General features: G+C 42.9%; 1 protein-coding gene across 2 annotated transcripts in view; it reads left to right on the top strand.

Moving 5' to 3' along the window:
* Positions 1-19,301, top strand: part of GAREM1 (GRB2 associated regulator of MAPK1 subtype 1) — a 102,037-nt gene extending 82,736 nt beyond the window's left edge. For both annotated transcript variants that reach the window (XM_066181979.1, XM_066181988.1), the window contains 3 exons: positions 4,083-5,261; positions 10,287-10,453; positions 13,842-19,301. In XM_066181979.1, the coding sequence (XP_066038076.1) occupies positions 4,083-5,261; positions 10,287-10,453; positions 13,842-14,754 (2,259 nt within the window). In that variant the 3' untranslated portion in view covers positions 14,755-19,301. The remainder of the gene's footprint in view (positions 1-4,082; positions 5,262-10,286; positions 10,454-13,841) is intronic.
* The last annotated feature ends 6,533 nt before the right edge of the window (positions 19,302-25,834 follow it).

Raw genomic sequence — 25,834 nt, forward strand, 5'->3', positions numbered from 1 at the left:
CAGAATTATTATGAGACTTAAGGAGTTTACCACAAAAATGTATGATTATTTCTGCACTAGTATTTCTGGACCACCTTAACTCTGCTACTCGACGCTGCTGTCTTGTGTCCATCATACACCAGTGATAAGTTGTGTCACGTTTGCCAGCTGGGACCTGCCACTAGCAGGTCCAAGTGTCTAAAGTAGCCTAGGGCTCTGCTACATCCCCCCAGCAACTGCATAGCAGGAAGCAGAGGGTGCCCAGAGAATGCTCTCAGCAGGGTTATGAAGACGCAAATCCTGCTGAGTCGGTGCTGAAAGCTTAGAGAGTAGAGGGAGATGGGTCTGGTGTGGGGCTACCCATTCTGCCTTCTAGGAATAATTTATGATATGCACTTTCATGTTGTCTATAAGTGTACTATTTGGCATAGAACCATAGAATCATTTAGGTTGGAAAAGACCTTTGAGATCATCAAGTCCATCCATTAACCCAGCACTGCCAAGTCCACCAGTAAACTATGTCCCTAAGTGCCACGTCTTCACATTTTATAAATGCTTCCAGGAATGGTGACACAACCACTTTCCTGGGAAGCCTGTTCCAGTGAATGGCAACCCTTTCGGTAAAGAAATTTTTCCTGATATGCAATTTAAACTTCCCCTGGTGCAACTTGAGGCCATTTCCTCTGTCCCATCTGTTCTTAGGAAATGTTCTGTATGACTAATTCCTGGGCTTCTGGAGGCAAAGGCAGTGTAAAGCCAAGCTAAAGTCCATGGCTCTTTGTTGATTTTTCTGTAAGTTTTGTGGCTGTTGATAAAATGGAATGTTTGAGTGAACAAGACAGAGCAAGTCTGATTTTCATATGTCATTGCTACAAGGACAGAGTAAAGATCATTTAGCCTAATGATTCTTGCCTTTGTAATCTGAAGAACAAAAGCTGAGCAATATCTATGCATAGTTACATGTATTGAGAGAGAGAGATATATGATATGTATGGTATATCTTTGTTGCCAAAATTCTAGAACACATGTTTACCTACCATTTACTTACCAGTTTTAAAGTATAAGTAGCCCAGTGGGATGTATCAGCAATCCTAACATCACCATAAGTAGAATTTAGTGGATAAAGTTCTGTGGTCTTAAACTTTTAATTTCACGTTTTCAGTTTTTAATATAATTTTGAACAGTAACTAATACCTTATACTTTTGTTTAGAAGGAAGAATGCAGACAAGTATTTTTCTCAAAATACTGTACTAGAACTATGGCATCATCTTTCTTTTCATAGACTATACTGAGTTGAAAGGGACCCATGAGGAACATCAAGTCCAACTTATTGCCTTGCATAGGACACCCCAAGAATCACACCATGTGCCTGAGAGCATTGTCCAAATGCTTCCTGATCTTTTGTCAGGCTTGGTGCTGTGACCACTTCCCTGGAGAGCCTGTTCCAGTGCCCAAACACGCTTTGGGTGAAAAACCTTTTCCTGATATCCAACCTAAACCTCCCCTGACACAACTTCAGTCCATTCCCTTGAGTCCTGTCACTGGATACACAGAGAAAAGATCAGTGTCTGCTCCTGTTCTTCCCCTCATGAGGAAGTTGTAACTGCAGTGAGGTCTCCCTTCAGTGAGAGTGACCTCAGCCACCAAGTGACCTCAGCCACTCCTTGTATGGCTTCCCCTATTCTCATGGCCCTCCTTTGGATGCTCTCTAAGAGCTTCATGTCTTTTTATGTATTGTGGCACCCAAAAATGCCCCCAGCACTTGAGGTGAGGCTGCCCCAGTGCAGAGCAGAGTGGGACAATCCCCTCCCTTGTTTGGCTGGATGCCCCTCAGGTCAGGGTTGTCACTCTTGGCTGCCAGGGCACTGCTGACTCATGTTCAACTTACCATGGACCAGGACCCCCAGGTCCCTTTCTACAGTGCTGCTCTCCAGCACCTCATTTCCCCATCTGTACACACATCGAGGGTTAAATTCAATCGTATTTCACCTGTAATGATCCTGTGACTGTTTTTTTAACAATGAAAGAATGTTTTCCAATGTTTCTAATTGAAAATAATTTTGTCTTTAATCATGCCAGTTGACTCTAAAAGCCTATTTGCTATTTGGCTGGTTGAAGTGCATGACATCAATAAGTAGCTGCTCCACAAGACCTTCATTGTAAAGCTCAGCCATTTAATTACCTCTGTGGTGTCGCATCTGACCCACCGTTTCCTCCTACAGCGGCTTGTTTGTTTGTGAATCACCAGGGAACTGTAAGTTGGCCTAGGAGGATCTCCCACAGCTGTAGGTTGTGACACCTCCCTCACTCCAGACAGTGTCCCACAAGTAGTGAGGAAAGCTGTGATTGTGCAGCATCGAGTGACAAGTCCAGCAGTGTGGCTGGCACTGTCAAAGCAGCTGTTTGCAGGGACTTGTTGATTCTAGAAACCAATATTCTTAGAGAAAACACTCTCAGAAAGAGAGGGGGGAGATTGCATGGTACAGGCACAGAGCCCTGTGTGTTCTCAGCCCTTATCAGTCCCTCGAAGGCAGGGCTATGTGGCTGCAGCTCCACTGCAGTGCTCTGTGACAGTTTGAGGAGAAACCAGCAATGAACGTCACACGGGCGTTATCAACGAAATAACCCCTAGTGCTTTCCTTTTGCGTTGTGGTGTTTCAAAAGACTGTCAGGCCAGTGGTGCAAACTGTGAATGAGTATTACGTACCATAAATCCTAGTGGTTTCCTGGATTAGACCAATTAGTGTTTGTGTAGATAATTCAGGGTTTGAATGACTTCCTCTCCGGAAGTCCCAAGCCTGAAGTGCTAGGACGGCACACCTCGCCTGAGCCGCCTGTGCAATTGCTCCGGGAGGCTTGCAGAAGATAATCACAGTACTGCAAATACAGGGGAATTGCAGGTCACATCTTACAAGAGGAAGCATTATTCACTGCACTTGTCAGTTATTAACTTAGTGGAATTACAGCTCTGATTTCATGCAATGGCTATTGTGTGATGATACCATGGTTTGAAGCCTGGAGTTTGAACTTCACTCAAGTCCATGAAGTCTTTAGGGGTTTTGGAGGTGAGGAAGGGATATAAAATTTTAGCATATGTTTTCATCGGCAATTTCTTTAGTATGTTCAGTTTCTCAAATAAAATCCTCTATAACAGACTAGTGATGTTTATCTGGTGCACCTTCATTTATGAGTAGGAATCTGCTGCTACCGAAGAATTGGGTGGGTTCTGTTACGTCCCTTAAAAGGGCTTTTCATGTTAAACCACTCAAATATGAGGCAGAGCAATCTTGTCTATAAAGAGTTATTTCAGTCATAGGGAAATAACTTCAGGAGCAAATGAGCTTTGGACATCTGTTTTGTAGGGGTTTTTTTCCTGGTACAATTTCCATACTAGAAAAGCTCACACATGGCTGTGCATATGTTGTTTAATCTCTTAAATTGCAATTATGATCAAAAAATGAGGAAGGAAGTCTATGACTAGGAGAGCAAAGCAGGGGGGGAGTTAGGCATATGGGATAGACCGATATTCTTGATTTCTCCTTCAGGGAATAGATGTCATCTGTCATTCCCTCTAGCCTGGAAAGGATTATATCAAAGGGATATGCTTCATCTGTAATGATGAAATCACCTTTTCTGCTCCTCAGGGAGCTAAAGATGTTGAAAGAAATTTGTTTCCCTCAAAAGCCTGGCAAGTAAGTTCTAAGAAACAGCAAAAACAAGGGTACAGGGAAAAGATACTCAAGGGAATCCAGACATCCATTCTGTCATAGCTGCATGACACAAGCAGCTATTTGAACTGCTGGGGTATGTGGATTTTCCCTTTCTTTTAAAAATGGTTGGTTGTTCTCATGCCTTCTTTGACAGTTTCACGTGGCTCTTTCCTCTCAAGTAAAATACAGGAATGTGCTGAACAATTTAAAAAGATTACTTAGCTGAGCTTCAGGTTAATCACCTTGCACTTGACCAATCGGCTGTTCAGATAAAGCAACTTTCATTTTTTCCAATTCATAGTCTTGTAAGTTCAGTCTCAAGAGATTTGATGTGATTTGAAGTATTGTCTTCATTGGGGGCAAACAAAATTTTTTATATTATTGTTTTGCAGGTAGCTTCAGGTGAATGCAACGAAGACACTGAAGTTTATAACATTACCCTTAGTACTGGGGATGAGCTCACATTAATGGGGCAAGCAGAAATCCTTTATGCAAAATCTTCTAAGGAGAAGTCACGGCTCAACACCATCTTCAAAAAAATTGGGAAGCTTAATTCAATTAGTAAGCTAGGCAGAGGCAAAATGCCCTGCCTCATCTGCATGAACCACAGGACCAACGAGAGCATCAGTCTCCCTTTCCAGTGTAAGGGCAAGTTCAGCACCCGCAGCCCACTGGAGGTGCAGATGCAAGAAGGTGAGCACACGATTCGCAATATAGTAGAAAAAACCAGGCTGCCTGTTAATGTGACTGTGCCGAGTCCTACACCAAGAAACCCCTATGACCTGCATTTTATCCGGGAGGGGCACAGGTACAAATTTGTCAACATTCAGACCAAGACTGTGGTAGTTTGTTGCGTGCTTCGTGGAAACAAAATCATCCCCATGCATTTCCCCTTGCACTTGACACTTCCGAAATTTATTCTACCTGATAGTGTGGTGAAGGGGGAACTGTGGCATGAACCCCTCATCCAGCACTGGTTTAATATATGCCAGGAGCAGTTTGACATAGACGAGTATTCCCGTGCCGTGCGAGATGTGAAGACTGACTGGAATGACGACTGCAAGAGCCCCAAGAAGAGCCGGTGCACAGGGCACAGCCACGTGCCAAACTCCCTCAGCTACGCGCGGGACGAGCTCACGCAGTCCTTCCACCGCCTCTCTGTGTGCGTCTATGGGAACAACTTGCATGGGAATAGCGAGGTGAACCTCCATGGCTGCAGAGACTTGTGTAACGAGTGGGCTCTGTTCTCTCACGATGCTCTTCAGTACCAGGAGTCCGGGGACAGTGGCAGCGATTACCTTTTCCCTGAAGTTAGTGAAGAGTCGATGTTTCTGCCTACGAAACCAGAACTTCCTTATGAAGAGCTCTGGTTGGACCAAGGGTCTGGAAAGGGTGGTGATCAGCCTCTCTCTTGCTCACTAAGTGAGAAGAGCAAGTGTGACAGCTACAGAGGATCTTTCCGATCGAAGTGCAGTACCGCGTCTCTTCCTGTGCCTGCAACTGTTGGAACAACCACAAAGTCTTCAGATGTTTCCCTACCTCCACCTCCAGTGCCTCCCAAATCAGAAGCAGTAAGTCAGGGTTGTTTATGTTTGTTTGTTTCTTCTTTTAGGTGGTGAAGGGTTTGCATGCAGATCTTTTTAGGGAATACTTGGTGGAGGGGGGAAGGGCATGTACAGGGCAAGGGAACAGGCAAACTTTGCAAGATGTGCCACTTCAGCTGGCTTCCTACTGCGTAAGTCATAACAATCACAGGAGTGTATTTAATATTACTGATCTAGTAGCTTAATCCTGATGCTTTCAGGTGATATTCGTTTTGGGTTTCTTGCTCTCACAAACAAGGTCTGAGAATTGCTGAGTCACTTCATTCTCTTGCTTTCCACATCATCTCTCTATGTGACCTCCATGTCTTCTCATATTTTCTGTGGAGTGTATGGGGCATGACCCCACTTGGAAACGCCTCAGATTGCCTTAGTGTGTCTTCAATTAGCAGGCTCTGATAATGAGAACAGCTAGATTTTTTTACAGATTTGAAGTGTTTGTTAATGCGAGATTGTCTTCTCTATTATAAGCCGATAGCAGATTTTGATGAATATTGTGTCATTGTCCTCAAGGAAGCTTTATCAAACTAGACTATTAGACCTGAACTAATCACTCTGTACTGCTTATTGAAAGAAAATATGTTTAAATAGGAGCTCTGCAGAATTGATAAATGAGCCTTCTAGAGGACTCAGTTGTAAACAGAGCATGTTTCCTGGCCTAAGGTTTTTAGTGAAACCTCATGGGAGAAATCACTTTTCCAAACCTGGAATGTCATGGAGACTTTGGAGGGAAAAATGCAAATGTATTTTATCAACAGGAGCTTGTGTGGACTGGTTGGAGAATCCACCCATTATGTGGTCTCTTGATATAGTTTCTAAGCATTATTAAAAAAAAAGAAAAGAAAGCAAGAAAGAAGGTTCCCTCAGGAAAGAGTGTCTAGGAGTCTTCAGCAAAATGTCAATGTGACATATATCCAATGAATCTTGGTGTACATCATTATTTAACAAATTTGTTTTGCAGGGGTTTTTCTGGAAATAAAAAAATACCATTCTGCTTGCAAGCCCTAGGGTGATTTCAAGAGCATGGCTGTACAGTAAATAAAGACTAATTTGAGACCAAACTGCAGCAAACCATGATGATCCCATACCTTTTCTATTGCCATCTAACAGTCCAGTAGTGTTGGCTGTAGCCTTGCCCTCATGAGTCAGGTCACAACCTGGTTGAAAGGTGTGTTCTTTCATGCTGGGTTAGCCTGCAGTAGATTTCTGTGGGGATGCCCTTGGCCAGGCTCTGTGCTCACTGGGGAGGTGCAACAAGGAGAGGGGAGGAGGACACCATGCAAGCACAAAATGCCCAACTACAGCCCTTAGGCTGTGCCACCAAAACTTCCCCAAAAAGCAAATGGAGAAGCTTGAGCAGCCAGGAAAGGCAAGATATTATGTCTTCCTAGCAAAGCGTTTACGTGCAATGTTAAGTGCAGGAACCCACGAGCACTTCCTTGCCTCTGAGGTCAGGTATGCACTGACACTTTGTCCAGACTCTTGGACAAATGCCCAGCAGCACCATATTGGGATGAGGCTCCCTGGAAGCCTACACTGATGTTAACAGTGTGGGGCTGGTCCCACCCTCCTCCTCCTCCTCCTTTCCCAGACACATCGTCCTGGCTTCCCTTTTGTGCTGGCTCTGGCACTCCTGTGCCTGGGCAGGCAGCCAGGTCTGGATCTGGAAAATGATTTGTTTCCTGCTGCTTTCTGTGAGCTGAACTGCTTCTGCACAGGGTCAGAGGGGTGCTGGGGGAGGAAGGCTGCCCCCACAATGAGGTGAGGGCAGCCCTTGTGGCATGGGGGTCCCAACCACCCAGGTCATGCCTGAGACATGAGGGTCTTAGGGTCATCCCTGAGGTGTGGGCAGTGGGGTGCTGGGAGAGCTGTGGAGCACCTGCACAGCATCAGTGTGGACCCTCATACCTGGGGAGTCCCCATGATTCCCTTCGGGGGACAGCAGGGTGACACTTGGGGTGGATGTGTATGGTGCCCTTTAGAGTTATTTTGGAAAGTGTGCAATTTTGTCATGTGTGTCTTACATTACTGAGGTAATGCATGAGTGCTGTCAGCAATTTCGGTGTTGCTTTCTAGCCATTTTGGAGAAATAACTTCTGCTAAAGATATCAGCTGGGAGTTAGAGGTGGGCAGTGGGTGTAGCCCCAGTAAAAATAATACTAAAAACCTACATTTCCATAGATTATAATAATTTTGACTTGCTTTTATGGCTTCTTGGAACAGCTTTGGAGTGAGTATCAGTGACCTACAGAATTCATCTGTGGGCTGGAGCTGAGATGTTTGCATGGTTTCCATGTAGGTATTTATAGAGTAAGTAGATCTCAGGAGCTGCTGGTGAACATGCGCTTTAGTCATCACTCCCTCTAGAATGATATTCCATAGCATTTCTGTGTAAAGGTTGGCTGGCAATTGTATTTTTGCACTAAATTTAAAATGTGTGTCCAGGAGCTGTTTGCAGGACAGGAAAATACATCTGGGTATTTCAGAAACTGTTCTGGCTTTCTTCTCTCCAGCAGGATTGAAACATCGTGATATATTATGTGTGTTTTCTAAATACTTTTCAGAAAATCAAAGTAGCGTGAAGGCAGAAAAGCAGAGGAGGGGGGAATAACCTCTGAATTAAGGCCTGTAAATTAGTAATTTCTTCATTCCCCAAACACTAATTTGCATAAAACCAGAGGCTATTTTCCTGATTGATACAAAGCACATCCCTAATGGAGTGCACCGGAAGTTCAGGCTCCTGTGGGCGAGGAGCGTGGTGGAACTGCTCTGTGTTATGCTCACAATCAGGCTGGCAACAGGACAGGTTTTATCCAGGCAGCCACAGACCTGGCCACTGCAATGGGCACCCGTGATGCCCAGGTTCAGCACTGACACCCCAGGGCCCAGGTGGTGCTGGCAGGGCTTGGGGTGGCAGTAAGGAAATGGAACAGAGCTCTTAAAATCAATGTAGTGCCTCATGCCAATAGAAATGGGCCACCATTCCTAGGTCACAGGAAGGAGGGTTGGCGCATGAGAGAGCTCAGTGTCAAACAGAAGTTTCAGGTTGTGCAGTGTAAATGTGTTTTATCTGTATCTGACAGCCGTGTGACACCTAGTGCTTCCAGGGCAAAGAGTATTTCCAGCTAAGAGCAACAGCCATCGAGGTCATTGTCCTGTCACACTGTGGCTGTTCCACTCGTCTCTTCCATTTATTTCATTGCCATTCTCCTGGACCTAGTATGCATGGCTTTCCTGAAGCTTCCCCTTGCTCCTGTCAGCTTAATCTGCAAAATCTCTCCTTTTTATTCTTCTGCTGGGATTCCTGGGGGTTGTGTGTGGCAGCTGTAATTGTGGTTTTGTGACAGGGACCAGTTGGGACTGCAAACAGGTATTATTTATGGCTTTGTTCTGATCTGCAATCTGGGTCAAGCAAGGGAGTTTGGCACAGTTTGTTGTGCCAGCTCCTTTGAATTCCTCAGTCTTCCCAGGAAAGAAAAGCTTTAAGCCTTTGACCATCTGCTGTGCTCCAAGAGCTCCCCTGAATGGTCTCTCTAACCCTATGGATGTATATTCAATAGCATTCAGTATTAACTTTGCCTATTCTGACTTGGGGGAAAAGAAGTCTTCAGGCATCCTTGGGGAGCAGCGCTAAAATGGTTGAAGAGTTTTATGCCTGAATTCAATAACAAACATGAATAAAATTGATTCATCCCTTTCCTTGAAAGAGCAAATAAGAACCCTTAGAACAAGATTTATTTCAGTGTTTTGTGCTGTCGGGCATTTCCTGTAATTTTGACTTGTTTTGAATTAGGGGAAAAATGTACTAAAATGTCCTAGTCCCCAGTTTTCCATTTCACAAAAGTACTAAATATGTTGTTGCATTTTGAAAGCACTGAAGTGGATTGCAAAAAGTTCCACATTTATTTTGTTTTTAAATAAATTAAATCACTTTAATTGCTAATTATGTGTTGCAGAATTGCTAAGATAACTTTTAGTTCTGCAGTGTTGTAAAATTTAAAAATAAACTTCAACTTTTAACACAAAAATAATTTCCCCTTTCTGATGCATCTAAGACTGTTTCAGACAAGGAGAACATAGAGGTCTCCTCCTGCCCAGGGGCAGGTGGTGAATCATTAAAAATCCTGCCTGGCAGCTGAATTCTCAGCAGCCCTCTCACCTCTAGCCCTACTAAATAAAGTTGCTCTCCCAAATATGTCCTGGTAAGATTAAGTCCTTAATTCCATCATATTTTCTATGGGGATGGATCCTGACATTTTGCTCCTACGCAGGCACACCACACTAAATTTCAGGTGATCAGTGCTACAGCTGTGTTCTTTAGGCTGTGAGGTTGTCTGGCTGCACAGAGCAGACGTGTCAGCTGGGTGTACACCTTTCCACTTGTACATTTTGGACAGCTGCCCTGCTTTGGCAGCTACAGAAGGCCTGAAGCTCCAAGTTTGAATCCAGAAGCTGGTAAATATGAGATAAATGTACTATTCCTGAGGGAGGGAGCTGGGAATCATCTTTGAGTTAGATGACTGATTATCGCTGGTGAAGTAAGTCAGGAAACATCAGAGTATATTGAGATCTTTTCATTACATAAGCTTGGTTTATTACATCTTAATAAGCAACACTAATGAAGTTTAGGCATAATGAATTGCTCCTTACAGAATGTATAATATCAGGAACAGTCTGTCTGATTTTTTTGTGTTACTGGAAGGTTCTTTAACATTATTTCATTGCTGCAGCTTTTTAAATGAGTGTATATCAAACTGCTGAAATGTGCCCTAGAAAAGATTGATGGTAGTTCTACCAGTGGCAAAGTGTTCTTTTGGACTTCTTTGACAGCTACATACTGTTGCAAATGTATACACTTTTTAATTTCTCCCTTTTCCTCCCTTTTTAATTATTTCCTTTCAAAGAATAAGGCAGAACCAGATGTGCTTCATCTGGTTGAGGCTGCTGTAGCCCAGCTTTTCTTGCTGCTTGCTTACGTGTTGTTCTTTTGTACAGGTGAAAGAGGAATGCAGGCTCCTCAACGCTCCCCCAGTCCCACCACGGAGTTCAAAGCCGTCCTCCACCAGCCCCTCCATCCCTCCTCGCACAGTGAAACCTGCTCGACAGCAGACCCGCTCTCCCAGCCCCACTCTGTCCTACTACTCTTCAGGACTGCACAACATGTATGTGTGTGACCTGTGGGAGCACCTCCTGAGAAAGTTGAATTTAGCACTGTTCTTTTTGTAGGCGCTTGTTTCTAAGGCGCGGTGCGGTGTCAGACTTGCTGACTTTTACTAAAATGGGCTAACCTGTCAAGTTATTTTTAAATATTCAAAAGGAAGAAAAGCTCCAGCAGAAACTATGCTTTACTAGATAGGACATAGCAGTTTATGTCAAACACCTGCATGCACTGCTAGAGGCAATATCACTCTTAGGTGACATAGGCTGTCTAGTTAAAAGATCATATATAATTCTCCATGTTTCTTGAAAAGCTTGAATCTTCAAACCAGGCCACCTCAATGCTAGTTTTTGGGTGGGATGTCAGTGCTTCATGCAGTGCAGTCAGCTCTGATAATCAGGGACACAAAAAGAACATGGTAATCCAGAAATGTGTTGCGCTAACTATATGGGAACCTACAGGGTGGATGTGATGGAGGACAGAAAGACCAGCAGACACCACTGAGTACAAAGTGAGGTGAAGCAGAAGGGGGCCAGACAGCTTCCACATCAAACACACCTCAGCACAAACGCAACCCACAAACTGGAAAATCCACCCAGGCTAGTTGAAAGTTGACAGTAAATTCTGAATTATGTGGCTGCATAGCTTTCTTAGTGATAGAGTGTCCTTCCTTTGGCTTCAGAAAGTATATGCACCTTTTGAAGCATCACCTCCTTTTTGCCTTGGATGTCTTCTCGCCTTTTTTTTTGGCACCCCTTCAGTGACACAATCCTATCTTTGTGGATATTACAAACTCATCTGAAACATCACTGAATTCATTTCAGTCTGGATGCAGTTGGTATAATAACTTACACTGGAATTGCCTTTCTAAGTCATACTGCACATTTGCAGCTTAGTGTTGTGGATCTGGCAATGATCACTCTAGATCATGGCTGCTTGCTTATTTTAAGGAAGTCTGTTGGATAGTTCTGTCAAGGTCTACTCCACAGGAGGCTGAGCACAAGACCTCCCAGCTTTAGGGGCCCACCAAATGCTGCTTTCTCTTTTTGTAGCTAAGAATACATCTGCCTTCTGAAAAACTGGGAAAAAACTGGGAAAACAGAAGTGAAGTTTCTCAGGAATGCTAAAGGTTTTAGTGAGGTGGGGGTCAGTCTTTTCTCCCAATTAACAAGCAATAGAATGAGAATTAAAGGCCCCAAGTTGCACCAGAGGAGGTTTAGATTGGATGTTGGGAAGAATTTCTTCATGGAATGGGCTGTCAAGCATTAGAACAGGCTGTTCAGGGAAGTGTTAGAGTCACTGTGCCTGGAAGGGTTCAAAAAAGGTGTAGATGTGTCACTTGGGGACATGGTTTAGTGTGGACTTGGCAGTGCTGGATTAATGGTTGGATTGATGATCTTAGAGGTCTTTTCCAACCTAAACAATTCTGTGATTCTATGATCTGCCTTGACTTTCACAGTATTTGCATGAAATTAATCTCCAGCTGGGTCTAGACCAGACATCTCCATTTTGGTAGAGCTGACCTGGTGTTGCAGAGGAAGCTACTAGAAAATTGCCGTTGTGTGGAGTAACGAGATGGCTTTGCCATCTATATCAATGATCTTGTTTTCTGGATCATGAAGGGTTGCTGACAATACTTTAAACAGAAAAAAAGTCAGTATGATTTGTCCTTATCTGCCTCCAAAAATGCCTGATAACTGACTTCAGTTGTATTTGAGGCTTGTCTTGCATCCTTTTGCACTGAGTCCCAGGCAGTTCAATTTAGTGGAGGACGAATAAGGAAGCACTTCAAAAATATTAAAATGTTACTTTATCAATTTTCAGAAATTCCATTAATCTTTGAAATCAATAAATTTTCCAGTTCTAGTATGGAATTAGAGAACAGCAACAGGATCAATCAATTAAATTGCTCTCTATGGTTGGTTGTTTACAACACCTCACTAACTGTTTTCTCAGCTTGATGGCTTGGTTTGTGAAAAATGGTTGCACTGTGTGCAATACACCAGTCAGCCTTTAAGTAGCCAGAAGTGACTGGTTGATGGTGTATCCCTGTTGAGGGGGAAAAACCCCATCTCTCCTGTTGGAAACATCCAACTGCTTTACCTGTCAACTAGTATTAGTGACATAAACAGATGAAAAATTTGGAAGGCACAGAATGGAGTCTGAGAGATGGTTAGAAGGAGGAAAAGTGCATCTCTTAGGACAGATATTTTCCAGTGTTGTAGACTAGGGCTGTTTTTACACATCTGCACTTTGTATTTGATCTGGGCAGGTCCAGATTGTCTTCCTCTCTGATCCACTGTAAGCACACAGGGAAGTAATTTTGTGTCAATCAGTGAAAACTGTGCTGGTTTTTTGATAGCTGCTCCATTCTTAAGCAGTTTTCACTGAGCTGTCATGGGGTGACTATTGAGTTTTTTTTTCTTGAGTAGTTAGTTTTCAGGAGAGAGAGGTGAGTAATTAAAGTTTTTTTCAACTGTTGGTTTCTGTCTATTGTGTTGAGTAAAAGTTTTGTATGTCTGCTAATTGCTTTTCCAGTGCTCTGGTTCAGTTGACCAAAATTCCAAAGATCAGCACAATCTTTCAGATTTTCTTTTAGAAAGTGACATAAAATCAGCAAACATTTGCTTTTAATAACAGGTTGCGTGCTTTTGTTGTCATGTCCATCTCTTGGGAACATCTGGATATAAACCATCAGTTCCCTTGGACAGGCTGAGCTTAGTTCATCACCTGGAAGTGGATCCAGGGTAACTTTCTTTATGTGCCTTTGAAAAGCAAGTGTTTAACATCAAAGCATTTTAAAGATCCAGACACACCAACAAGTTACTCTGGGTAAGCTTAAAGCCTGATACTTCAGCACGTCCAGCTAAAACTCTTTCTTTGGCAGTGAGCATTAACTTACTCTGTGACTCTGTACTCTGCAGTGGTGCACATGGCCTAGTGCAGTGGTGACCTGCTCTCTTATTAGCTTATGCATACCATGACACATCTGTGGTATATATATAGAAAAGTACTGGATTAGAACATCTTTCTACTGTATGTGAGGCTGTTTCTTATCCGTGGTGATATCCCTCAGGAATTCAGCAGTGAAAAACTTGAGTATTTGTGAGATGACACAGAACTGAATAGAGACATCTAGTTTTTTATGCGTTTGAAAAAACAAGACATGAGGCTTTTGGGTATATCAGCATCTTGTCAGGCTTGTAGAAGGGGTGAAGAAACTGTCAATGCATTAATTCAAACATGTTAATTCAAATGTGAAAAGTTCTGCTGGAGGAAAGAAGATTCTTTCCTTGTGATGGTCACCCTCTGATGCTGTCAGATATTTATGAGTTTATTGAAATGCCAATTTTTTTCTTACTAACAACATCCTTTCTGCTTTGTTCCTTAAGTAATGTCACAGAGAGCGACAATACCAACCCAACTGAGAGCACACCTGTTTCCTGCTACCCATGTAACATGATGAAAACTGAATCCAAAGAGCCTGAGAGCACAATGCCTTTGGGAAGCCCCTCAGCTGAAGCTCTGCCTTCGAGGTTATCTTGGCCAAACCATTTTTCAGGAACTGCTGAAGGCCTGAATAGGAGTGATTTCCTGCTTGATCCAAGCAGGAGCTACAGTTACCCCAGACAGAAGACTCCAGGTACGCCAAAGAGAAACTGTCCAGCACCTTTGACTTTTGACTTTGATGGATGTGAGCTCCCAACAGGGTACTCCCCGCTGACTCCAGCAGAGTTCACTAACACCATCTCCAGCTGTCCAAAGTCAGCAAGTTACTCTCTAGACTGCACTGATGAGAAAACTCTGGGAGTCAGCAATGCAAAGCAGAGCCACTCGTGCCCTGCCTTACCTCCTCGGGCACCGAAGTCAAGTGAAGATAAGACAGTTACAGACATGTGTCCCTTGCCACTGAAAATAGATGGTGCCGAGGAGGAGTCAAAAGCTGGCTCTCCAGTCGTCTTGGAAGATCAGTATCTCGCTAAAAAGGGCATGCAGGATACATTCCCTGTGTCTTACCCCTTCTCATCTCCCCTCCACCTCCAGTTAGCACCAAGGTCTTGTGGAGATGGCTCTCCCTGGCAGCCACCCACAGACCTTTCTGGACTCTCGATAGAGGAAGTATCTAAATCGTTGAGGTTTATTGGTCTGTCAGAAGATGTCATATCATTTTTTGTCACAGAGAAGATTGATGGCAATTTACTGGTTCAGCTTACAGAAGAAATCCTATCAGAAGACTTCAAGCTAAGCAAATTGCAGGTTAAGAAAATATTACAGTTCATTAATGGCTGGCGACCCAAGATGTGATGCTGGCTAGTTTTTAGTGAAACTGTACTTGATACATTTGAGCTAATACATCACTTCCTGTTTTTTTGCACTAAAAATCCTTCTTGTAAATAGTAGTAGAAAAATTCTTACTATGCAGATAAACATTTTTCGGTGGTGAATGGACTTTTTTTTCTATGTCAATAATAAAGGTAGAGAATCTGCAGAGGTGTGCCTTTGTGCATCCCTGAACATTCAACAGCTGCTAAAAACTGGACACTACGGGAACTGTGACTCCATAGTCTGTTAAGACTTTGTTGTATTTATTACTGAACAATTTGATGCTGAAAGACACACACCAATCCTGTTTACAGTTTTGTGTTAACTGCAAAAAAAGGTATTTCTTACGGGATTATTTCTGTTCACATAATGTTTCGCAACATGCTGTGACTTGCAGATAAACAAAAGCATTGGTTTTGACACTACATCTGAAAATGTTAAGAATTGCTGTGAAGTGCCACTAATACACTATTCTTGCAGCATTATTTTTATTAACGGTATCTTCCTGACTATCTGTAACATGGATGCATTTTCCACATTACTTTGAGCAAAAAGAGTTAAATGTTTTTAAACCAAGAGTCATGCTTAGCTCGTTGCCCAGAGGGGAGGGAGAAAGGGGATTTTCTACTGAGCCACTCTGCCCTGGCCAATTAAAAGTTTATGACCTGTAGATTTCAAAAGTTGCTTTTGTAGTCGGATGACTGGAGTAAATAGCATGACTTCTGGTCGTGCAGCTTTCTCATGGGAAAAGCAGTTCAGTGCACAGGCTCTTTTCTCAGCAGATCCTGCCTGCTGCAGCAGCCTGCTAGCACAGCCCTTGCAAGAGGCGTGCTGTGGTGGAAGGTAACAACTCCTTGTGTTTCTTCTGCTGCTGTTCTTGTTGTCTGAAAATGTGCTTGGTCTGCTCCTCTGTTCCTGCGGTCGGACCTGTGTGGGAAGGTGGCAGTGCTCCTGTGTCATGCCTTTGAAATAAAGTGCTGGCAAGGTGGGAGGGATCGGAAACAGAGCGTGGCATGCTGCTGAGAATGAGCTGAGGGAGGTTTTGGGCCACGCCACAGGAAATGCTTGTGATCTTTTCAGTTCACCTGTTTTGTTTGCAGTGGGCTAGGAGGATGTGGGTGTCAAAGTGGGAGGGGCTGTAGCAGCAAAGGATGTGCCAATTCAGTTGCCCAGCTGCAAAAACTCACTGCAGTAGATGTCACATGGAAGAAGCAGTTACAAGGGAGCCGTTAAAAGAGATGGTAAGCAGGCATTAGTCTGCCCCTGGAGACCTCTCAAATTTAACTGCTCAAAAAACTAGAAATAGGATTAACTTTTGATCGTCCTTTGTGGATTTTTTGTAGTTGACGGAGCTCTCTAAAATGTATCTAAATAACCCCAGGACCCCCCTGCCTTTATAAACTGGATTTGAGAATTGGGGAGGTTCTCAGGAAACAGTCTGTGTTATCCCCTCCTCCTCAGCAAGTGTGCATGCCTAGGATCATCAGGTGATTAGAGCTAGGAATGCTAGAACAACTTCACCTTCACTTACTGCTGAGCAGAGCCCTGGCCAGGAGAAAACCATCACCTGCCTTGCTTACCTTTTTGATATATTAAAAAATATCTCCATTGTAGGGCACGTAGTTGGGAGCGTCAAGAGAAAATACAGAGCAAAGACAAAAATGCTAGATTTTCCTGCTTTCTCAACCATATTGACTCATTAAAAAGAATTAATTAGCAAATAGAGCTTTCTGTTGTTAGGACACATTTCATGTCATGTCACCATGCCGAAACCAAGATGCATTATTTGTCTTCCAGTAATGCAAACCACCAGCTGCCAACCAGGAAGCAAAGCCCAGTTGTGGGTACTCTAGAGCGAGCAAATATCCCCATAGAAAAACCCCCAAGAGTTCATACTCCTGTTTTTTGTAATGTGTTGACTAAAGTAACAGATCAATATCTTTCTCCAATGCTTTTTAATTAGCATTCTAAAATATTTTAGCTTCAAATAAGTCTAGACCAAATTCAGATGCTGTTCAGATATATATTCACGTTGGTAGACCACGTGCAAGTTGAAACAAGCTGCATTTTAAACCTCACTGTCAAATGAGTGTTCAAATATGAAAGGACCCAATCTTTAATGTCAGGTACTTGCCATTGTTTCTCTCAGCTTGTTAATTCTAGGTAAAATAACCTAAAATATCTCAAAAAAAAAAATTTGCAGTCTTGGTAATATTAACATTAATTATTGCTAATGACCCCAGAATATTAACATCCCTGAGAAAGTAGTTTCCTTTGACTGTGGATTCACACCTGTTATCTCTGCTTACCTGCTTGAAGTGGTTATTCTTGCAAAGAGACTGGTGGAATTTGCATTCATGACCATGCTGCATTGGCATCCCATGTGCATAAACCAAAATAGAACTGGCCCACAGAAAGGCCTAGAAATGTGCATTGATTACAGAAGCTGAGCCTGTACACCAAACTACAGCTGAAAACTCTAACTGCAAACTTGCTATTGACGGCCTTCCAGTTGTCTCGTTCTGTCTTGGCACTGCTTGCTTGCTTTCATGCATTATGTATTAGCATTTAACTTTTTCTTTTGCCCTTAGCCACTCATTGCCTTCACTTTCCAACCCATTTTTGGGCATTCAGGTGTTCCTAACATTTGTGTTCTGTGAATTATATGGCTCTGGTGTCAATCCACCTGCTGTGCTACACAAGCTGGACTGAAGTATCTTCTCAGGTGAAATTAGTAGAGCAATGAGCAAACTGGGCATGTGGAGTGTTGTGGCACAGCCTTTGGATCCTAGGTTATAGAAAGGGATACCTTTCAATAGGTAGCCAGGCTATGGCAACACCCAAGCACGGCACAGAGGTCAGCAGTGGGGAAAACCAATCTGGTTTTGGGCAATATTGGAGGCCAGCCATGTTGATGGGAGTTGTGTTGGTTGTCTTTGGGGCCTGAGAGCTGTAACCATTGAGCATTGTGCCGAAGTGGGCCTAAAATCACCTTGATTTTCAAGACAGTCTACTAAAACAGGCCAGTCCTAACCTTGGATTTCTTTCCTCAGACTAAATAAATATAAGACCACTGGTGCTTACTTGGTTATTAGTGTCTGAGCTATGTGTTATCCTTGGACCTTTTTGTTGTCTGGGGGGTTTGGTAGCAAAAAACACGTCATGTCATTCTGTATGGAGCTGTCTCTCTGTCCTGAACCAGGAAACACATCCTTTCTATGCAACTGTCATGTGTTGGCACAAGGACTGATGTTGCCTTCAGCAGTGAAAGCTGGGTTCTGGCATGGAGGCTTTTCTGGCGGTGGGCGTGGAATTGGGCAGGGGAGGGATGGAGAGGAAACTTGAGGGGAAATGCTAGTTTCTTTCAAATGCTTATTGTGCCTAGGATTAAGATCCTTTGTCTTGCTGCCTGCCTGGCTAACCAAAGCTGTGTTGACAGCAACTCAGAGTGCGTATTTGCATTCTTGTTCTTGCCATCTTGTAAAAATTGCCCACGGCTAGAAACTTAGACGGAAAACATTTGGTCCATCCAAAATTAGAAGGGAAATACATTTTGAAGTGTTCTTTTCAGCTGGAAGCAAGGGTTAGAATTTACTGTGTATTTTCTAATAGAGCAGGTTTACTTGCCATTTAAAAGAATTTTGTTCCACAACAACAGCTTCAAGAGAAACAGCGTAAACAGTGAAGCTGCCTGAAAATGCGCCGTGTTTCAAACCTGTCTATAAATAATTGTCTTCTCTTGAATCAACTTCTTGATTATCCCCCCACAAAAACAAATTGTGCTGGCACCAGCTTCTTGTGTCCTTCCCAGTAGGTTGCCTGCCTGTAACACAGGCCAGCCAAGTCCTGCCTGCAGGCCAGGCAGGGGGTTACACCGTGGTACTTAACAGCCAAACACCAGCCCTGTGAGAGGATTACAGCTTAGCCCAGCTCTCCTGGCTCCTCCTTCTGATACCCTGAAATTGCAGCATTCCTGTGTACAAGCCAGAAGGTACAGATTAAATCCTAATAAGCGAGAGGGATTGTCCATTTTATTTGTAGGGATGGCAGGGCAGTGGGGAAATGCACGCCCCTTGTTGAGACCTAGCAATAAATGACTCTTCATTTTGTTATGTCTTAAACTCCTAGTAGTCCAGGAGTTGTTCAGACTTCACAATTTTTGTGTGTAATAACCAAATTTTCAGTGTGAAAATCTGCAGAGTGATTCTCTTGACTTGGACAATCTTCTGAATTGTATTAAAAGTATGTTTGTTCTTAGCTCTTTAGATTCACTTTGGGTATGTCAAAAAAGTTACACTTGGAAAAAGAAAAAAAAAGAAAAAGCCCCAAAACTTTGGCTTGGTACATTTCCGTTACAAAACGAAGGTTTTGTGGAATTCTGTGCTGTTTTGGGCTTTTGTGTAAAAGGCTGAAGGCAGATTGTTATTTAAACCAGGTGCAAATAAATATCCCTGTAATGTATATGAACAAATTTAAACCGCATATTGTAAGTATATAAACTGTATATTAAAGACACTATTTTCATGATACTTCAAATGTGTACAGAATTTGTTGTACTAAATTTGTTGGGTTACATGTATTATATAAAAGGGTTGGTTTTCATTTAGTAATTTCACTGATTTTTCCTCTTGCTCATCTCGGTATAATTTGGAAATAAGCACTTCTCAAACAGTGAATTTCGCAAAGTGAGATTGGGATAATTGAGAGGAGTAATCAGGCTTTTGCATTTAACCTCTCAAGACACGTTACTTTTCCCTGTCTTGTAATTTTGCTGGTTCCCCTTCAGCAAGAGTATCAAGCTGTGTTTCCCCAAAGAATTTGTTGCCATACAGCTTGCCAGTCTCTAGCAGGCGTTCACCTAAAACATTATTTTCCCGAGCCCCTATTTGTTTTGGAGGAAAGCATTCATGCTTTTAAGTGCAAGACCATGCACAAATATTCCTGCTTTGCATAAAGCTTCTGAGGCATTTATTGGATGGGGATGAAATCAGAGACAAAATAATGTTGTGCTGTGGGTTGCAAGTTGCCTTTTCTCACTTCCTTTGATATTGGCAATGGAGGAAAATGTCAATTCTACAACCATCAACGTGTAATGCACCTAAGTTGCTACTGTGCTAGATTCCTTTGGGCTGAAGCTTCATTTCCTGATACCAGGCCGAGAGAAAGTTTACTACAGCAGTAGTTGTGGAGGGCTTTATGGAAGGAATCATTAATATATATTTAAGGGACATAAAGCAGGGCAGAATCTGGCACAGTAGTTGCCGTTGGATTTGAGACAGGTGAGGTTTACTTGCTTCCAACCCTTACATCTGGGAGAGGAAAGAAGTGTGTCTGGAGGCAGGATGTGCATCACAGGGGTGTAAGGAGAGGGGCAGAGAGAAGCAGAATTGCTTTCACGAGTTAGGAAAAATCTCATTTACCATGAGCAGGTCTGTCAAGGGCGCGTCTCTGCTCCCCTCTCCTAAGAAGGGAAAGAAAAATATTTAATTTTTTGAATGCTCCAGCCAATTGGCTCCAGGCTGAGAAAAAAGATCTACACGATATAGGATAGCATTCACTGCATACAGGGGAAGTGCAGGGCTGTAGCCCAAATCAAAATATGTCCATCGGCCTATCAGGAAAGTGCTGTTCTAAGCCAGGCAGGTATATTATTTTTATATATAATGTATAGTAGCCAACAAGCCTGACATAAATCTCCTGATTAGTCACCATGGCTACCTATAAGCATGAATAAACAATAGAGGCAGGGTTGGGACCTGAAAACACAGCTCTCTTTGGAAGGTGCAAACTTAATGCTCTCAGACATGCTCCTCCTCTTAGTGTGATACAATCAACTAGAGCTCTCCTGGGTCTGTTAGGTGTGTATATCCCCTGTCCTCCCTCTTGCTGGGGCTCCTGTGGGGAGCCATGGTGCTGACAGAGCCTGAAGTCCTGTCTCATGTCGCCGCTGATTAATCCCTGAAGTCCTTGGTTGCAGAGAACTGCACTAGCTCAGGTCATCACTAGCTTGGGGCACCCTACACCACGCTCTGCTGCCCAGGTATAAACACATTTTGTGTCACCAGATGCACACGTCACATGTAACCAGTTTCTCCTGTGCACTGAGTGACTCAAAGCTGCAAACCTGGGCGAAGCTCCTGTGTTCTCCCCTTTTTCTGTGCCATGAGGACATGATGGGATTTGCCATTGCAGAATGAACATAAATCAGTCCTGCTTGGGCAGTTGCCCTTGGTGATTTTGCTTAGGCCCTCAGTGCTGCTGGACCGTTACCCCATCAGCCTCATTTCCATGGCAACATTCTTTTTAGGGATTCCCTTGGCACCCCTTGCTGACCACTACCTCTGCCTGTATGGACAGCTGTTGGAACAGCAGCTCTGGTAGTTCCACAAAAACTCACTATTAATTGTATTCTGTATATAGAATTCTTTTCTCTTGCTTGTGTCACACTGAATGAAGGTCAATTTTTGTCAAAAGCTGGCAGCGTTTATATTTTTATTCAGTTGCCTGGATCTGGCATTTCTCCTTTCCCCCTAGGATAAATCATTTTATACTCATTCTTATTTGGCATAATGAAGAGCTGACATGAAGACTGGCTTTGAGAAGTAGATGTCTTCACACCATTCTCTCCATCAGATTCCAAAGGTGGAACGCTCAAGATGGGTAACCAGGCCACCACAATGGACAACAGAAATATGACTGAAATATTTATTTATTGCTCAAGAAGACCTCAAAATGCCCTTGACTCCTGGGTGGGACAAAAGGAATCTCTTGCCAAACACGCTTGGAATAAATGAAAAACACTCCTCGCAGGGAGTCTGGGGTAGGAGGAAAAAGAATAAAAGGGGAAAAAATAGGGATGAAGGAGAAAACATTTTTAAGGTGCCAAGCCTAAGGAGCTGGCAGTGAAGTGGAGGGACGTGTCCGTCTGGCTGTGTGTGGCAGCGGCTGCTGTAATACTTGTACGTTCCACACTGTGTCAGTCTGGCACACAGCCACAGAGGATGGAACCTGCTGGAGGGGCTGCAGTGGGTGATGGATGGGTTTAGGGGCCTCATTAGAACTCTCTGCCAGCCCCACAAAAGCTCTGCCATGAGAAGGAGCTGTTTGAATTGTGCCGGTGTTGTTGCATTGTACAGCATCAACAACTATTGTTAATGAATATGGGGGTCAGTGAGGCAGGTCTCTTGGGCTGGGTTTCCAGTGGACTAGTGCAAACAGAAAGCGGGAGGAAACTCTAATAGGTCAGCAGTGTAAGACCTGGCAGAATGTCTGGCAGAGCCCTGAAGAACTGCATATATCTTGGCTAATCTTATTTATTTAAATGCAGCCCTGTAAGTAGGAGGAACATATGCAAGCTAGAAACTGTCCTAAGTGCTACTCCTGGATAGTGGTAGCCTCTGCTCCTGATGAATGAAGGCTTGGCCATCCTGGTAACTGGCCCTCCAGTTTCCTCCTGAAAAACATGGGTGTTTTTATCCCTCAAAAGAGACTGGAAAATTGCACTGGATTAATATTTCATTGAGTGATAGAATCATTTGGGTTGGAAGGAACCTTAAAAGGTCATCTCATCCAACCCCCTGCCTTCCACTAGACAAAGCTGCTCCAAGCCCCATCCAACCTGGCCTTGTGCACTTAAAGGGATCCACAACTTCTCCGGGCAACTTGTTCCAGTGTCCCATCGTAAAAATGTCCCATCGTTCTTCCTTATGTCCAAACTTAATCTACCCTCTTTCAGTTTAAAACCACTGCCTTTTGTTCTCTTGCTGCAGACCCTGATAAAAAGCCTCTCCATTTTTCCTGTAAGCCACCTTTGTATGTTAACAGGCAGCAGTAGCATTTCCCTGGAGCATTCTCCAGGCTAAGCAACCAAAACTCTTGGCTTGTTTGAGGAGAGGTGTTTGATTTTCATGGCTCTGAAATTTCTCCTTTCATAACAAGTCAGTGAAACTGCAATAGAGATGAGCACAGCGCTCTCTCTGCATCTTTGTAGGTCTACTGTTACTCTTGCCTTACTGTTGGTTGCTAAAACATTTTCCTCTTCTGATTCCTTTAATAAAAGGCAGTGACATTTAAAGTTTTATCTTATCTATCACGTAAGGCTTCCAATAACCCTTCTTTCCTGATTTAAAAAAATCTAAGGGCACATATTGTTTCTTCTTCAGATTCTTCTCTGCTACAGCTGGTTTACTGAAAAATGAAGTGTCATTTCAAAGACTCCACAATCTTCATTTTTATTCTGTACTATTCAATCTGAGCTCCTAGTACTATGCTAAAAACTAGGAAACAGCCTCCAGCAGGAATGTGGCAGGCCAAGGATAAAAAGCATACAAATTTAAAAAGCAATAAATAGTACAAATCCAGGTTTCCCAACTTCACCTACAAACCCAACCCAACATATACTTTCATTTTTTCACCTTCCTTTACTACCTTTTGGTCTTCAGAGCCTGACTAGGTGCCTCTTGCCACGGGTGATGGTGTGGTTGCAGGAGTGAGTGGCTGACCAAATGTAATCCCACCTGGACCCCTACTGCCATGTCCAGGAAACCTCATCCTCTTCCTGATCTGCTGCTGCTGTCTGCACCCCTCCTTCTCTGAGATCTTTAATCTCTGAGCTTCCAGTGCAGATAAACATGAGTTTGGCTTCCACCATGCTTGCAAATCCTGAAGGAATCGAGTAGAGTGATATCCACATATTAAAGAAGGCAAGTAATGCTTATAAAATACCTGTTTAAAAAACAGAGAAAGGCAAAGCACAAGTAAAATTAATTACATTCAGGCAGCAGGTTCATAAGCTTGAAATTTAAGGCCTGATCTTCAACCTGCCCAAAGCCATGAATTTCCATATACAAGATGCAGCTTTGAAATCTTTTTCAAAGCCTTGTGTTTGAACTGTGGAAAACCAGAGATGAGAAGGCAGTTTCTAAAGGAGACAGGAGAGGCCTCTTTGTTACACTGCAGCTTTCATCTCCAAACATGAGGGACCAACATACAGGAAAAGAACAAATGTAAGCCAGCCAGGAGCACCTCAGTCTGAGGTTGCAGCCTGGCATCACCTCTCTTGCAGCAGCCCCAAGCAAAGGGCATGGCAAAGGAATGGGAACAGGAAACACCAGAATGTTTTTCGTGACTGCTTTCCCTACCTCTATTGATTTCCATCTCAAGGGCTTTCAGAGACAGTAGCAGTGTTTTGTGTTTAAAAGTCACTGTCTTCACTAATGGGTTTTGAAATCTCATGCTAAAATGCAAATTTCTAACGGTAGATTTTGTTCAGAAGTGCTAAGCAAAAATCTAGGTTATAGGAACAGATGCATTCAAAGACCCCAGTGCCACCACTAAAACAGTGTCAGTATGCTGTGTTTGTAAACACTATGTGACTCTGCCTCTGGTATTTTTGTCTTTGGATGCTTTTCTAAGGTGTCACAACTTTCTGTTGGTACTCACAGAGCTTGACAGTCGTGCAATAACGTGTGGAGCACTTGGGATTAGGGGATGCTTGTTTCTGACTGGTTAAATAACCCCCTCCAACTCACGAGGGACGCAGTTTGCACCAACTCATTCATGGGGATCTAAAAGAAAACTGCCAAATACCAAGGAACAAAGAAAATGTTGCCTTGGACTCCAAATCTCAGCATTTCTCAAGTTCTCAATGAAACCAACCTTATTGCATGGTTTTCTGCATTTATTTCTAGGACAAATTTTGCCTTGAAATGAAATTGGATTTTTAGAAGCCGGAGGGGATTCCAGCCAAGAAACTAAGGTAATGTTCATCAGCAAAAATTTGACCCGAGGCATTATTGGGCCTCTTAGGCCTGTGTTATAAATCAGAAAAATTCTTCCCAGAGAACTGTTCACCAAAACAGCAACGGCTTATTGCTCTCCCTTTTGCCATAAGCCAAGGTCATAAATGTATTTTTAATTGATGTAATGTAAGTCTTGGAGTTTTTTGGAGAAAAGAAAAAGAATTATAATTTCTTCAGTTAAGCTGAAATACTTGTGAGATCATTTAAAATAGGTGTCTTCTAGAATGCTTTGCTATTTCTTCATTTTTAGTACTTACCACGAGCTATTTCAGACAGGAGCTGTCAGAGCATCAATAAAAAGTTGCTAAATGCAAGTTAGCTTCCAGTGAGCTCAGGTTTTTGCTGAAGGTGTGTTACATATTACTGAGTGCAGATGTGTGTATGCACCTGTGTGTCTGTCTATATATGCATGTAACTAACAAAAATTCACTAATAAAAGAGTCATCTGCTGCTTACTATACAGCTGAAGTGCTCCTGCAATACTGAAAACCTGAGTTTTTCTGGCATGTGAGAACAAGCAAGTGAACTTGCCTGACAGATAGGAAGCAAAGTCTGCTCATGAAGACAGACTGACATTTCAAGAGCAGGGAAGTGGGGAAAGGGTAATCCAGGATCCCTTTTAAGTTTGCTTAATATTAAGGTTCTCTTCTCTTCTGAGAAAATCAAAGATTACATTCAAACAGGTAAAGGGCTTTTTAATTTAATTGTTTTAACTGAGTTTCTTCATGCAATTTTCCATTTGATTTAATTCTATTTAGTATGATAAATGCTGCTTAATCTGAAAATCTTTTCCTTTTCGTTTTCATCTATAAAAACCAGAGATGAAAGATTAGCTTCTAGTGACCTGCATCACAATATAATTTGGCTGGAAATGAAATGAATTTGGATTTAGCTGTATCTCTTGGATAGTTGTGCTGCAACAACAAATCTTCATAAAGTTAAGCTGCCGCTGTTCAAGGAGTGGAAGAGGTTGTTCAGGCTGTGAGACGCTCCCACGGTCTCTGCCCTGCCTGTATGTGTCTGACTGGGAGTCAGTGCCATCAGATCCTCAAAATGTAAAGGAATTTAGGATTTTCAAGTAAGATTACTGCAGCAGCTTTTCATGGTTTAATTATTTTATATTAGAGGCTGCTGAATGATGCGTTCGGTGAGCTGATTGCTTTTCAGAGAGCATTAAAAGATTTACTTGCTCCCCGTTTCAAACATTTGGAAGTTTTTGCAGTGGGATTGAAGGGAGCTGTGGAGCAAATCATGTCTCTCCT

This window comes from Chamaea fasciata, unplaced genomic scaffold (genome assembly GCF_029207755.1).
Source record: "Chamaea fasciata isolate MVZ Bird 193981 ecotype frontalis unplaced genomic scaffold, bChaFas1.0.hap1 SCAF_1, whole genome shotgun sequence".
NCBI classification, from domain to species: Eukaryota; Metazoa; Chordata; class Aves; order Passeriformes; family Sylviidae; genus Chamaea; species Chamaea fasciata.